This window comes from Lytechinus pictus, chromosome 14, assembly GCF_037042905.1.
Source record: "Lytechinus pictus isolate F3 Inbred chromosome 14, Lp3.0, whole genome shotgun sequence".
Classification (NCBI taxonomy): domain Eukaryota; kingdom Metazoa; phylum Echinodermata; class Echinoidea; order Temnopleuroida; family Toxopneustidae; genus Lytechinus; species Lytechinus pictus.
Window position 1 is genome coordinate 16,273,283 of NC_087258.1, and position 15,279 is coordinate 16,288,561.

A 15,279-nucleotide genomic window follows, 5' to 3' on the forward strand; every position below is an offset into this window, starting at 1 on the left:
AAATTGCTAGCTCAGCAGCCACCCACGGCGCTTGCGCCCAAATACACACTAGGCTAAAAGTTACCGTAATTTGCTTTCACACTGCCAAAATACATGCGATCTTGGAAAAGTCCCCGGGAAAGTTCTTGTGATTTTGACGAGTTCCTACTATTTTAGCGGTATTTTCTTTCGGGGAGTTCATTATGCATAATTTGCTTTCACACTGCCAAAATACCTGGAACTGACGAACTTTGAGTTGGTCTGAAGCCACCTATTGAAGTGACTTGATACTGATTTGTGCAAGTAATTTTAAGAAGGACATGCTATAAACTCAGAGTGGTTCCATGACATTTGCTGCACTCTAAATTCCATGTACTATTCGAATGACCAATTAACTTCAATCCTAGGTTTAACACTATACCCTACCCTAAACTTAATCCTAAAGCTAACAAAACCCTATTCCAACCCTAACCTTAACCCTAACTCTACATCTTAGATGAAATAAAGCCCGGAGCAATTATCACAGGAGCAGTAGCGTAAGCAGGATTTTTTTAGGGGGTTTCAAGTTTCAAGCTGAATGAAATGTTGACACCCCCCCCCCCCTCAAAAAAGAGTCTGTACTACCAATTTCAGGTCGTTTCCTACCCCCCCAAAAAAAAAAAAAAAAATGAGAAGATAAAAAAGTCATCACCACAAATTTTACATCGTTTCGTTTAAAAAAAAATGACAAGCAAAAAAAAAAAAGGTCTTCCAAAAAAAAAATTTGGGGGGGGGGAGTTGGATATCAAAAAATTTAAGGAGGGGGGGGGGTTGAACCCCTTTAACCACCCCTGCATACGCTACTGTGCAGGAGCAAATGTTTTGTCAGTTGTCACCCTCAAAGGATATTTGTAAGATATGCATAAACTGAGATGCACCAATGCATGTGAGGCAATGGCTTCATCTATTGGCAGCTTGATGACGTCAATGCAAAAGGTCTATTGAAAAGTGTGTTATAGCATGATTTTCTTGAGGCCTAATTTTCTTTGCTGCTTTTAAATGTGATTACCAGTAAATTAATGATATTCTTGTTAACCTCAATGTTCAGGTGGAGAACAGACAAAGATTATCTGAATATCATACTTGGAGACATATAGGGAGGAGTCTGAAGGTAATTCATTTCTTTTCAATCTCTACCTCTTTTTTGCACATAACAATGGGCATCTTTTTAACAGAATGATTCCTGCATCCCATGGTTTTGCAAAAATTATTATTTCAAACAGGGGAATGTTTCACAAATATTAAAGATTGATTAAATACTCACTTCTAGTTAGGTGTAGTATGTTCAGGTACATGTAGATGTTTATAATATATCACTGTTTATACCCTGTTTACACGTGCATCGGCTTTTGGTTCAGAACCAAAAGCCGATGCAGAATCGGATCTTGCACCGCGTTTACACGCTGTCACAGCACGCGATGCAGAATTGGCTCGCGTGGTAATAACCTGAAATGATCTGCGCACCAACAATATACGTCATAGTAAAGACAACTATGGATGTGTGCGCTTTAATACAAGTACGTCATAATGGTAAAGTAAATGATATGCGCGCTAACTGCCAATGCAGAATCAGCTTTCTGTTTACACATAAAAAAGCTGATTCTGCATCGGCTCGCGGTTCTGGATCTACTACTTTGGTGGTGCAAGATTCTGCACCGAGAGTCGATGCAAGTTAATCGCGTTTACACGCAACAAAAAAGCTGATGCAGCGTGTAAACACGGTATGTATTGGTCAGGGCGCACGCTTAATGTATAACAATACTCTGATGTGTTTAATATCATGTGTATGTTGGCATATGTACACATGGCTCTTATTAATTACACCTAAATCAATGTGAATAATCCGCAGGACTGGTTAAACTGTTCTAATTTTCATGGTGCACTCCTTCTTTTTAGGGAGAGATACACAAGTCATATTTTTCTACCCATATGAATTTGATACCAATTCAAACAAAACTTGATCCACATTGTGCTGCTCTCAACCCAGGTTTAGTAAGTGGGTACCTGGCAGGATTCAGTTCTTGAATTGATAAAGTGCTGTGATTGTTCGTACTACATGTAAAACAGCCAATATCCTTGACATAATTAAATTTAAATACAATGCATCTCAGGAAAGGAAACCAGGATTCCCATGTCTTTTTTCTTCAAAGGCAAATAAAATGTGATGTTTCATTTACATCATCATACAATTCAGTTCTTCTATGATTTGATACCTATATGAGACGAACACTTCACGCATTAATGAGAGAGATGAGTTTGAGATTTCAATGTCAAAATCAGGTTGTGCTGAAAAAATTTGGCAAGATTTGTTCGTGCTTCGATGACTGTGCTTGCTCATTACGACCCACCACCCACATACCTTTCATGGAATGGAGAAAAAAAACACATTTTGTCTATTTGTTTTTTGTTTTAGGCAACTGATTGGGAATCATGTGAGTTTGGTGAAACCCTTGAACGCTATGATGAGCCCTGCCCCAATGGAGCAACAAACATCTTACTATGCAACCCTGGTCAGCTTAAGATTGCAGAGTGCATCGGCCAAGATGGCGACACGTCAAGAATGTAAGCCTCCAATTGGCCTGGGTCTGAACGGATGGAATACTGGAATGTGTGCGGGTTCTGGTTTTGTTTTGTTTTTCCGTTTCGGTATTCCGATAAAAAAATAATTATCAAGTATGTTTTATTCAGTCTTGCCACCGAGAAAAATATGAGAAGACGGGGAAAAAACTTGCCGATGTTTACGTGGCCATCTTCTTCTCTTTGTTAGTAACTAAGCTACGGGATGCATATAGAGGGTGGCAGACTCTATATGCGTCTCGTAGCTTAGCTACACAGAGCTCAGCACTGACTCCTGTACTGTTCATTGGTATGAGACCAGTAAATATTGTTGGGCAAGTGGGCAAGCGTCTTTCTAGGATTGGCCAAGTATGGCCTAGTACACTTGTCTGACATGGCCATTAAAAATGAAATTGTCAAGGTCAGTTGTCCAGACCAGTGGACAGCTAAAATGAAAAAAAACAGAAGAAAATTCAAAGTTGCCAAAGAATATGACTTTAATCTACCAAGTTTAGGCCTATATTTTCTTATCTAGATATATACATACAATTTTTCACATGATGCTATAATTTCCAAACCTTGATCAACCAAGTTTTTTTGTATGGTTTCATTTACGCTGCAAAGTGATGATGCCCCCTATGTTCATTGGCGCAAGACAATTGAGAAATCCTGCTTCATACTATTATTTTAAGAATTATTGTTTGATCAGGATTTGGTCCAGTACCTTTTTATTCATCTTCAAAATTGCCAATGAAGATTAATGTCTCACTAGGATATTTTGTTAATATGTCTGAAATTTCCTGCGAAAATCTATCAACGCCCAAGCCTGGTGTTCACGAATCAAATTAACTTTATCCTTTCTATTATTGTCCATGCAGCTGTGACCCATGCCCTCAAAAGTTCTACCAGTCCTACTACAACCGGTGCACCGCATGTCACCCTTGTTCCGAGTGCGGTGCCAACGAAAGGATCAGGGAAAAGTGCACCGACGAGACGGACACCGTCTGTGAGAACATCATTCCCCCAGACCCTGTCCCTACCATCCCACCCACCATGGTACCGATAATCTACCCTCCTTCACCTTCACCGACCCCGTCTCCGACCAACGCACCAAGGATCACCACTGCGGTTATTGAGAACAAGACAACCAGAGGAGTGACCTATGGCATCGACGATACAACTGAAAAAGTTCCAACTAGTCAGGCTGGAATAGAAAAGCCACCTCAGTCATCATCTAATGGTATGGTATTGATTTATTCTCAAATTTCTGAGCTATCTTTCCTCAGAACAATATTATGTTGAATTACATGAGCTCTTAAAGATGAAGTTCACCTTGAAGAAAACTTTTTGTAAAAATATCAGGAAAACAAAATTTGTGAAGGCTTGAGAAAAATCCATCAAAGATTAAGAAAGTTATTAGAAGTTTAACTTTTAGATTTGCGGTGACATCATGTATGAGCAGCTGCCCCATATGTTATTTATGAAATACATGAATTTTATTTGTTCATGATTACTATTTTTTTTAGGAGCAGATGTGAAATAATTTGTCTTTTTAAATACTAAAGGTTCAATGAAAAACATTATTTTTTTTAGAAAATGGCATTTCATTGACTTTTCCACATGATATATGGTGAAGCTGCCCACAAATCACATTACAAATAGAATTTGAAAAATAAAATCATGATAAGTTTTAAATCTTTGATGGATTTTCCTCAAACCTTCACCAATATCTTTATTCCTCCCCCTGCTATTTCAACAATAAACATTTTTGTCAACGTGAACTTCCACTTTAAAGATAGAGATACTGTACATTGGCACTTGCTGGAAATTTCCTACCCAAACTAGTGAGCAGACCTTAAGGACTTTAACCAATTCTATGAAAGAATATTTTTCCTCTCTGATTTACTCTTTCCCATTCTATTTATTTCATTCTTTCTCCTTTTCTGTCAATCTTCTCTCTCTATCTCTCTCTCTCTATCTCTGTCATGGAGAGAGAGAAAATGTCAGCTTTTGATACTATCTCCAATCGATATTCTGAAAATTGTCTTATCTTGGCAAGAACGTCCCATATTTTATCTCTGGATACGCCCATTCTTTAGTCAACCAATAAACAAATAGAAGTCAAAGATAGAAGAAAAGATATAGTGATAACAATAAGAATTTTCAGAATACCTATTTCATGACAACTCTGAAGATACAAAAATGTTTGTGTTAAAGACGATTTTCAAATGATAGCCCTGACGTATTTGGTGGCAGGAACAATGAATTGTAACTTGCTGTGGTTATATTTCTTTTGTTCTTTGTAGTGAATACAGATACAGTCTACAAGGCCCTAGCAATAGCCGCGTGTGTGATACTTTTCATCCTGGTTGTGGTGGAACTTGTTGCTCGTTTTTGCATAATTTCCGAGCTAAGAAAGGAGATCAGAGAACTGAAAGCCCAGCTTAGTGCATGTACAGGTAAGTCGCCATTTTTCTTTAAAATGTTTTAGTTGATTTCTCTATAAAATTATTCTATCAAGTATGTGCAGATCAGTAAAATAGCATTATGATACATTATTTGTATGCATGTACATGTATGGGCGATTCCATAAAATCAAGCTTTCTCTATGTCCATCCCCCCCCTTTTTTTTACCGTTTCATGGCAGCGTAAAAAATGCATGAGGGCAACTGGCAACTTCGCCCTCCTCACGGCCCTAAATGCCCTTAGAACTCCCAAATCGAATACTTTGGAGTGACCATCTTTTCTAAGGTCTCCCCAGGTTCTACCGCAAACAATATTCAAGAACATTTAGGAAACAATATTCTACATATACATGTAACAGATTGCAGAACAATGATATTTTGGTATACAGCATAATTGCTTGCTGTCCCCCAAAATAGCCCTTCATATGAAAGAAATAGTCCCCAAATTTGGCAACTGCCCCAATATGGGGGAAAATATAGCCCCTCTTATTTTTTACTCTGCATCATGGACTGCTCAAGCAGTTAAACTTTGAGAGCATTGCAACTAGAAAAAAAAGATACAGATAATGATAATAATAATAATAGGCATTTTTATGGCACCATCTTTCTCGAAATATTCTATTCCAGTGTGCACAAGTGAAAGGTAAGAATAATAAAAATAAGATAATGTTGTGCCACAGATAACAAGTAGAGTGTAGATATTTTTTGGAAACATCTGGGAATCATGCGAGTTTGGTGATACCCTCTGGGCCCCACACACATTTACCCTATTCATAAGCACCGTCTGTGTGTGATGTGTATCTACAAAAAGTTGCATCAATAATATGTATATGTTTGATTATTTTATTAATTTACTGTATTTTCTTCATCCTTTTTTACAGTATGTATATTATGGCAATTTACAATAATGTTACCATTGTCTTTGTGAAACGATTCCCAGATATAGAGCACTTCCAAGTATAACGTTCATGACTATCTTCCAAATTGCAGATCCCCGCAATGAAAATGCAGATCCCCGCAATGAAATTGCAGATGCCCGCAATGAAATTCAAATGGAAACTCTTGATTCAGGATTACCAAGTAGCCATCCTGACCTTGATTCAGAACCAGGAGCCACTCCTGCAGAATATGTAAACATAAATGGCGCTTGTGGTGGAGAACTGGATGCTCCTGGGATGAGTGGTGCAAGTGAGAATATTTACCAAGTGGAACTGGGCCAGGGTGAATACATGAATTCTGAATCACAGAGGACAGGCCTAGATGATCCTCCAAAGGAAAGATTCCTGGTTCAGAGGCATGCAGACACCGACTCGGAAACTGGGTCCACGCCCAACTGGTCGGAGCGACAGGAAGCTGCACAGGAGGGTGCACAGAGCAACGTGACTGGAAGTATAGGAAGCTTAGGCTTGGATGGTATTAGTACCCCGGGCAGTAGACACCTAAGCTCGTCTGATTTAGCTAAAGATGGGGAAGGCAGCGGAGAACATGAGGAACAAGGTAGTAACGATAGACTGCATGATCGTGGAACAGATACAGAGTTGCCGGGGGTTATAGAACCTTGCAGTAGAACAGTCCATGCTGTTGTACATTCTCCTGCTGGCATAGATGCTTCCGCTGCTCATCTTGGCAAGGACTTGAGAGGTAGGCCCCCTCCAAAGGATAAAAACTTTGATGGTATTCAGCAGAAAAGCTTTGAAGCTTCTTCGGCTAGTGGTGCAAGTGGCGTCGGAGACTCCGATGGTTATCTGACGGGCCCGGAGCTTGAAGAGTCTCCAGACCGTCCAAAACCTCTTCGCTCTGGGGCACCTAGGGATAAGGAAGGAGGATTACCTGAATCTGATCCCTTGAGGCAACAGCCAACTGGCCCAGAGGTGGGTACCAACAAGAGAGCAAAAAGAAAGATCATTTCTAACTTCTGGAAGGGAAGAAAACGGACAAAGATGGAAGAATATGCTCTTGTGCCTCAAGAGGATTTATCTAGCAATGCAGGTAAGTAGATTATTTTAACTTCCATATTGTGATACCCCAATTATGATTCAATAGATAGTCTGAAAAAAAGTCTGTTAATTTTTGTAGAGAACTCTTTCTATTCAAAGGAAAGGATGCTACTGTTGTCATAATTCTAAAATACAGCTTTTTCTGAGCAACCCTAAAATATTTTTAAAGGTGCACATTCCCAGGATTCAAGAGGGTGCTGTTGGACAGTGCTGTACTCGCCGCCATCTCCATTACAAAGGTCATTAAAATAATTCACATGCACCTGTCAGTCAGCAGCCAGTTTAGCAGCGCATGTACTCATGCACAGGACACATGCTGTGCTGCTTTGGCTAAATTGGCGTTGCCCCAAATACTGGTGTCGATCCGTGACGTCACACTATTCAATAGGGGGGGGGGAAGACACAATAGTTCATCCCCTTGAACAATAGATTCATAACACAAATCAACTCCCATGGCCCCAAACATCGGCTGATTTCACTTCTCACAGAAGAAGGAGGCACAGCCAACCTGCCAGGATCTTCAACACAGCAGCAGAAGCATACACACACTGATAATTGTCAGAGTTTGGGCATTCAGAACTGTGCATTTGCGTAAGAGTCGTATAATATGTCAATGGACAGCTAGAGCTAGCGGCATCTGCAACGTGTATATATCCAACAAGTGCTCTCTTGCATCCCGGGACCATATACCTTTAGTTTTCTGAGATACCTGGTTTTACCATCTCAACAACAACATGAGTAAAGGGTCCTGCTTATAAAAACAAAATTAAACTGCGATTTGGCATGCAATAGCAACATTTTCAATTTCTTGTTCAAGATTTTTATTCTGTTTTTTTTTTCACTTATCTTCTCCTTCTCTTGTTCTCTCAGACAAAATGGTGTCTGAAGGATTCTTAGATGACCTTGCGGATCATATTGACCTGAAGACACTGGACAAATTGTGCAGAGAACTGGGTGTCAAGGAAAAAGATGTGTCCAACATGAGGATCACCCACCAGCAGGAGCATGGGCGGGAGTTAGCTTTTAAGATGTTCATGGAAATCCGTAGTACAAATAGCCAAAGTTTTACGTATAGATGTACCATCCGTGCCATGAGGCAAAGCAAAAATGGACATTTGGTGGAAGATTTCGTTAAGAAGTACAGTTTAAGATGACAAACTGGGATGGTTTAGGGTAGTAAGGAAAAAAACTTCTTCCATTTATTTCAATTTGACATGATTAAGTGTTCCATTTTTCCAAAGTGTATGATAGTAGTGCTATTAAAGTTTCATGTGACAGCTATAGAAAAACGGTCAGAGATAATGATACATGGTCATGTACACTGCTATTTACCCTTGCTGTATTAGAGCCATATTGTTGTCAGTATTCTTTGGGAATTTGATACCATTTGGTGCTTACCGGTATACAAATAATTTTATACAACTCACTGCCTGTGGCTGTACAAAAATAATAATTTAAAGAAATGCAAAAAAGAAAAAAAATCATTGATAAAGAGGTAAGTTTTTAGCTTAATCTGAAATGTTTCAACACTCTTGCTTTTCCGGATCTCTCGTGGGAGGGAATTCCATAGCAAGGGCCCCTCATGGATGAATACACTTTGGAACTGTAAGAAGACCGGAGTCACTGGAGCGTAGAAGCCTAGATGGTGTGTAGGTGTAAATGAGAGCAGTCTTGTACCGAGGAGCAGAGCCATGAACTGAGTGACATACCAGTAAAAGGATTTTGAATTTTAAAAAGTATTGTTGTACTTTATATGGGGATCCTCAAATTGGCAAACGTGCTTCAAAATGGCTGATTTTGTGGACAACTCTCCACTTGTTTTGTACAAAATTTTTCAGATTTTCCTCATTATCTTCAAAATTGCATCTTGCCTCATTCTGAGCACAACATATGTCATGGGAAAATATAATTCACATCACATACATCAAGGTCAGGAGGAGATAATATGAAATATGTAAAATAAAGGGGAAAATCTGAAAATTTGTGTACAAAACAAATGGAGAGTTGTCCACAAAATCAGCCATTTTGAAGCACATTTGCCAATTTGAGGATCGCCATAGAAAGTACAACAAGACTATTTAAACGTCCATAACTTGCCTATTTCATTACCGATTTGGATGAAACTTTTTTTTAAATTGTTCCTCTCATTTTACTCTTTCCAATAAGATTGCTGCTTCTCTTGGGTTTTGGTTTTCCTTAAAGAAAATGTGGGGTCCCTACACTAGGCTGCAATTACCATTTTATTCTAAGGTGAAGAATTCTTGTTGCTTGAAGCTGTTTAGTGGGACAATGAGTTCCTGACTAGTTTCACTTTGTGACATTTAATAGTTATTATATATATATTTTTTTCAATTTTGGGGTCACCAAATTGTACAACTAGACTCCACATGAAAGATGACAACAATATATCTTCAACAATTACAACTAGGGGCAAAATGGTCGTATTGGGGACTTTTTACAATTTTATGTTTGATATGTATATACATGTGTGTAAAAGCTGTAGATTTTTTGTGAAATCTAATGAGGTGCCTTAAATTAATGTCAGTACTCATCGACAAAAGTGTTCTTATATTGAACAAATATTTTGGAGTGTGACCAATAGATTATTTTTTTTTTTTTTCAGTCTTTCAACAATTCTAAATTAAAAATTACAATTATAAAACAGCAACAGCAGTATGAATACAGAACATGGTCATAACACACATCTATACATTAGTAAAATATAGGAGTGTCTATCAGCACAGTAGAATATAGTTGCTGTACTATACAAATTCATATTATGGTTATTATTAAAATATAAATGCATATACATGTACATCAACTTTAGATGGGTAGATTTGGGAATGACATGATTTAGTTGTTTTATTGATGTATATATATGAAGAAAATATTTCTAAATTATTTTAAGTTTCAAAATTGATAAAAAAATAATTCTTTCAAAGTGATACGATCATTTCGAAACCCGTGACTTAATACCTGTTAAATGTCTGAATATGTACAGTATTTAACTTTTTTTTCCATTTACAATGATAATCAAGGCTCGATAGGTTCACGAAAATCATCAATTTCATATTCTTTGTGGCCCTAGAACAATAGAAAACATTACAATTTATCAAAACTTTGGTAGCCCGACTGGGCCACCAAGCGTGGGCTTTTACAGAATTTTGGTGGCCCGACTCTCATTTTTGGTTGCCCCGGGCCACTGCTAATGTCGAGCCCTGTGATAATGATATAATATACTGTAATGCAAGGTTTCAAGAGAGTGAAGAATGAGCAAATGTATTCATATGTATTAAAATGTCAGATCCACCAGAACTACAAGTTAGTTTGAGAAAATTAGAATGAGAATAACTCACAAAAAAAGAGAAGAAAATCAGATGAATAAGAAAATAGCAATGCATGTAAAGTTTTACATTTTTCTTGTCATTTTGCCTCCGACGAAGATTCTGCTAGGATCGAAAGCTTAGGCCCCTTTTGACTCTCTAATTTTTCTTGTCAAACATCAATATACATAGGCTTATCAGACTTGAAGCTATGCAATTGAAAGGGCTGAGGATGCCATGCGCTTGATTTCATTTTTGTATTTATCATAAATGACATTGCAAATATTTTTTTTTTTCAAATTTGTCATTCATGCAAAACATAAATTCTGATGGTGGCAGCAGTAGCATGATTGAAATCTTATTCTTGGGTCAAATTCAGAAATGATTTTGTGATTTTAAACTTTAATGTCCTACATGTATTTCATGAAACTTGACAGGAATTTCAGGTCACAGTATTAGGATCATAGGTCATTTGAGGTCAACGAACTTGGACCTTCTTGTATATTCAGCCAAAAAAACTTAAACCATAGCATTTTTGTTAAAAATTTCAAAAATTTCTGGTTAATAAACTTGAAAGAACAGTTACAATTTTCAAAATTGAATGAAATTTATTGAAAACTTGTAAATTATATCTTAAATGGCATAGGGTTTATCAGGTAAATATTTTATTTTACATTTCAAGCACAAAAAAATTACACTATGTTATGCTCTTGAGACCGTCAACTGCTTTCCAATATGTTAATTACTGGAGTCAACCATGTTTATGACTTTTTATCAACTAACAATGAAAATGTTCTAAATGTTATGTAACAAATGTGCAAGAAATAGTGATTATGGGATATTATAAGTGCATGTCATTTGTGTTTTATTTTTTTCTAGATTTTTTTTTTCAAATCAATCTTCTAATTTGGTGGATCTTGACATTAATTTTACCTCTGCCAAAAACTCCAATCCATCCTTTTTATAACAAATGTAAAAATGAGAGTATATTTCATATACAATTGTGGTGCACAGCTTTTCTACTTTTTACTGCTTTGTGATATTCAAATATGCATCTGTGTAGATTTATGTCATTGTGATATAAAAGTATAACTATCATTTTCAAGATAGATAAATAGATAAAGAGTTTGGAAGTTAATTTGAGATGTTTTGAAGAGTTAATTTTTATAAATTTAATCTGTCTTCTCAAAAAGAAAAAAAAAAGAAAAATTGAGCAGAATTATATTCTTTAGCTGTTTCTTAGAAATAAATGCATCAATAAACACTTGTTGGCCACAGATAATTTTGGCCTCTTCATGTGCATAAAAGAAAAATACCAGATGTGGTAATGATCTCAAAATTATCGATTTTGAGCTAATTGATTTCATGATTTTACAAAAATATGTTTACATTAATGTTCCAGATATACATGTAGATATATGAAAATATTTTGACAATTAACCTTGATTTAAAAGACTTTCTCATGAAATAATTGTTTGCTGCAACTACTGTCTTTTTACTTTAATGTCAAGTTCAGGAAATGACATCACCATTGTTCTAGCATAAGTTTCAGGGGCTGTAGAACTTGTGGGGGGGGGGTGAATTGGCTTCAGCCCCCCTTTCAGCTCCGATTCAGCCCCCATTTTAGTATTAAAAAATGCCATCTTATTGTGATGCTTTGGATAGACAGTGCTACCCCTCTTTCAAAATCATTCCGCTGTCCCTGAGGTTGTCTTTCTCAGCAGAGCTAGTGTATTGCTAAAAAGCGCTTTGTATAATGTGTGACTTTGTGAGCAAACGCTTTATATTTGTAATTAAGTATAGGTGATTAAGTAATTGATTGATTAGTTTAAAGCAAGTCAGTTTGGTAAATAGCGACTAGAAATTAAAATCGTTTTGTTTGGTAAAAATGTTTACAACAAATACAACCAATATTGTGTTTGTATTGTCTGTCTTTCCCTTAAAAGTGAAAATTGGTTATCGAAATCCTTGCCATTTGATAATTGACAATAACGTTGATCAACATGCCCTTATGACAAAATATTGCACAATTTTTCATGTTACAGTATGTGTGAAATTGCTTTTGATGTTAATGTAAACTTATCAACAGTACTTTTAATTGCTTTATTCTATGTAGGTCTATATGTGAATCAGTACTTGTAAATTGTGTGAATATTTTTTCAAGTATTCCATTCCCATAATATTCTGCCTGTGTATATATATCTTTTCATGAGTATTTTGTATTCAATGCTGAGATGGAATTGCCCAATCTTTTTTTTTTTTACTTGAAATTTGAAACTATTCATATATCTTTTCATGAGTATTTTGTATTCAATGCTGAGATGGAATTGCCCAATCTTTTTTTTTTTTACTTGAAATTTGAAACTATTCAATCTTGTGAGTGATTCTCAGAAAAGAGGTTTTTGTACATGAATTGTATCATGATGACATGGTTCGGAGTATGAATCTCGAATCTGCTTGTCAGTATTTTTGTAAAGTCAAGTGCACCTTTTCAAACAGCTCGTAGAGAACCCTCTTCTCCCTGTGAGTTGATCACAGCCCTTATTATCTTCCCCCCTCCATCTCCCCTTCCCTCTCCCCCTACCTCCCTTCCTTATGTGAGTTGATAACAACCCTCTTTATCTCCCCTTCTCTCTTCCCTCTCCCTGTGTGAGTTGATAACAACCCTCTTTATCTTCCCTTCTCTTCCCTTCCTCCCCCTCCCTCTCTTCACACCCCTCGCTGTGTGAATTGATCACAGCCCTCTTTACCTCCCCTTCTCTTCCCTTCCTCCCCCTCTCTCCCCACCCCTCCCTGTGTGAGTTGATCACAGCCCTTTTTATTTCCCCTTCTCTTCCCCCCCCACCTCCCCTTCCCTCTCTTCACACCCCTCCCTGTGTGAGGTGATCACAGCCCTTTTTATCTCCCCTTCTCTTTTTCTGCATCTCCCCTCCCTGTGTGAGTTGATCACAGCCCTCCGATCTCCCCTTCTCTTCCACCTCCCCTTCCCTCTCCCCACCCCTCCCTGTGTGAGTTTATCATAGCCCTCTTTATCTCCCCTTCTCTTCCCCTCCATCTCCCCTTCCCTTCCCTCTCCTCCCCCTGTGTGTGTTGATCACAACTCAATAGGAAGCTGTTCTGTGTGGCTCCACACCTTGATAAAAGATAGAATGTGAAAGATAATTTTCCTTAAAAGGTCTAGTAATAGTAACCATAGCGTCAAATGTCAGAGCAAACAGAAAAAATGGATCTCTGTCAAATATCTCTTTGGACCATGAAAATCTATTTCACTGGAAAAGAGAAAAATTACCTAATCCATTTACTTTGTGTATTCTGGGGCTGGTAACACAAGACCTTGGCAATCATCGTAGAACACTTGTTACGATTGATTACAATATTGTAGAAATCAAGTGTCAGATTGTCAGCCATAGTGTTCCAGGGCCCTGGGCCCGGTTGCATAAACATTACTTGTATGGTAACTTTTTGATCCAATGGTAACTTGCATGGAATCCATGATTCTGATTGGCTGTTGATCATCGTTACTATGGTAATTACCATTGATTGGCGAAGTTACCATAATAGTAACTTTTATTTAACGGGCCCCTGCTGGTCTTATATCGATGGGACTATGGTGATTATTCCACCTGTTGAAGGTCAATTTCATATCAATGAAATTTCGTCTTTTTGCAGGTATTAACATTTTGAGAACATTTTATGATTTTGCATTACATTCCTTTCATTTCCTGTAATATAAATGTTCATTATTTTACCACAATGTCCTTTAATGCTGTAATATTGTATTCATATTTAGATCTAGGCATACTGTACTGAAATTAACCATTCTTGAGTTTGAAAATATGATTGATAATCTGAAGTGCCAATTATACAAGTAATGGACGTCAATTGTTACGGTTCTTTTTTATTACGTAATATGATTTTAAGTAATTTGAGGTTTTGATATGCTCATGCATTTTACTATACAAAATACAAGATATTTTATTTTGGCTTTGCAACATGATTATTACCAAAAAAAATATTGTTTTCCACTGGTGTATATTAAGATAATAGTTATACATGAACAAAACAAAACAAAGAAACAAGCAATTAAGTTACTCAGATATAAGAAATCAAGCAAACATGTTAGTGGTCGGGTCACTCGAATAGAATGGAAAAAAATATATGTTTTTATCCCAGGGTGACATTTACTCTATGTGCAGTTAGTGCAAATTGATGCATATTAGCAAAAGTGCTCCTTATATATATATATATATATATATATATAGGAATATATTTATTTTTGGGAAAAGAAAATTGCCATTTAAACCATTGTGTTTCAATTTTTGTGAACAATATTCTGGTGTATGTATGAAGGACAGAACAGTCATAAATGAGTGTCTGTTAAAAAGCAGAAATTTTTTCTATTTTTAGTTTATTTGCATCACAATTATTTCCTTGACAGATGGGGAAATACAAAAGCTATCAAAAAAAGCTTTGAAAAATGAGAGGGGGAGGGGGGGGGAATCCTCCCCAGAAGAATTTGAGGGGGAACATGTTCCTGTGTAACCACTCCCCCTCCCGAGCTCACTGTCTATGGTTATAGATCCAAGATCACAAGACCCTGTATTTAACCCCTTGTTGTCAGTTCCTTGTATGTTCTTGTGGGATGCCCTTTTAAAAATGAAATTTAGAGTGGGATTCGAGCACAACACAATACAAACAAATTTGAATGAATTTTGCTGTAATTAATCTGTGGATAATGTAGGAATACTTGCTTATGTTTGCTTTTCAAAACTGCTTGTTGTGGCCATCATCTTGATGTAATTATAGCGAATCTGATTCATATTAGGGGCTTATATTATAGTGTATATTGGGTTTTAGGGTATGTCTGATTATGTTGGGTTTTTTTCAGTGTTATGTTATTGATTATGTTCAGTGACATCA

General features: G+C 37.0%; 1 protein-coding gene across 1 annotated transcript; it reads left to right on the forward strand.

The window, feature by feature from the left end:
* The first annotated feature begins 1,061 nt into the window (after positions 1 to 1,061).
* LOC129276561 (uncharacterized) lies at positions 1,062 to 13,780 on the forward strand. The gene is made up of 6 exons (XM_064109286.1): positions 1,062 to 1,129; positions 2,432 to 2,580; positions 3,453 to 3,814; positions 4,881 to 5,033; positions 6,030 to 7,028; positions 7,907 to 13,780. The coding sequence occupies exons 3-6, from the start codon at positions 3,628 to 3,630 to the stop codon at positions 8,188 to 8,190; spliced, it is 1,623 nt and encodes a 540-aa protein (XP_063965356.1). The 5' UTR covers positions 1,062 to 1,129; positions 2,432 to 2,580; positions 3,453 to 3,627; the 3' UTR covers positions 8,191 to 13,780.
* Positions 13,781 to 15,279: the final 1,499 nt, after the last annotated feature.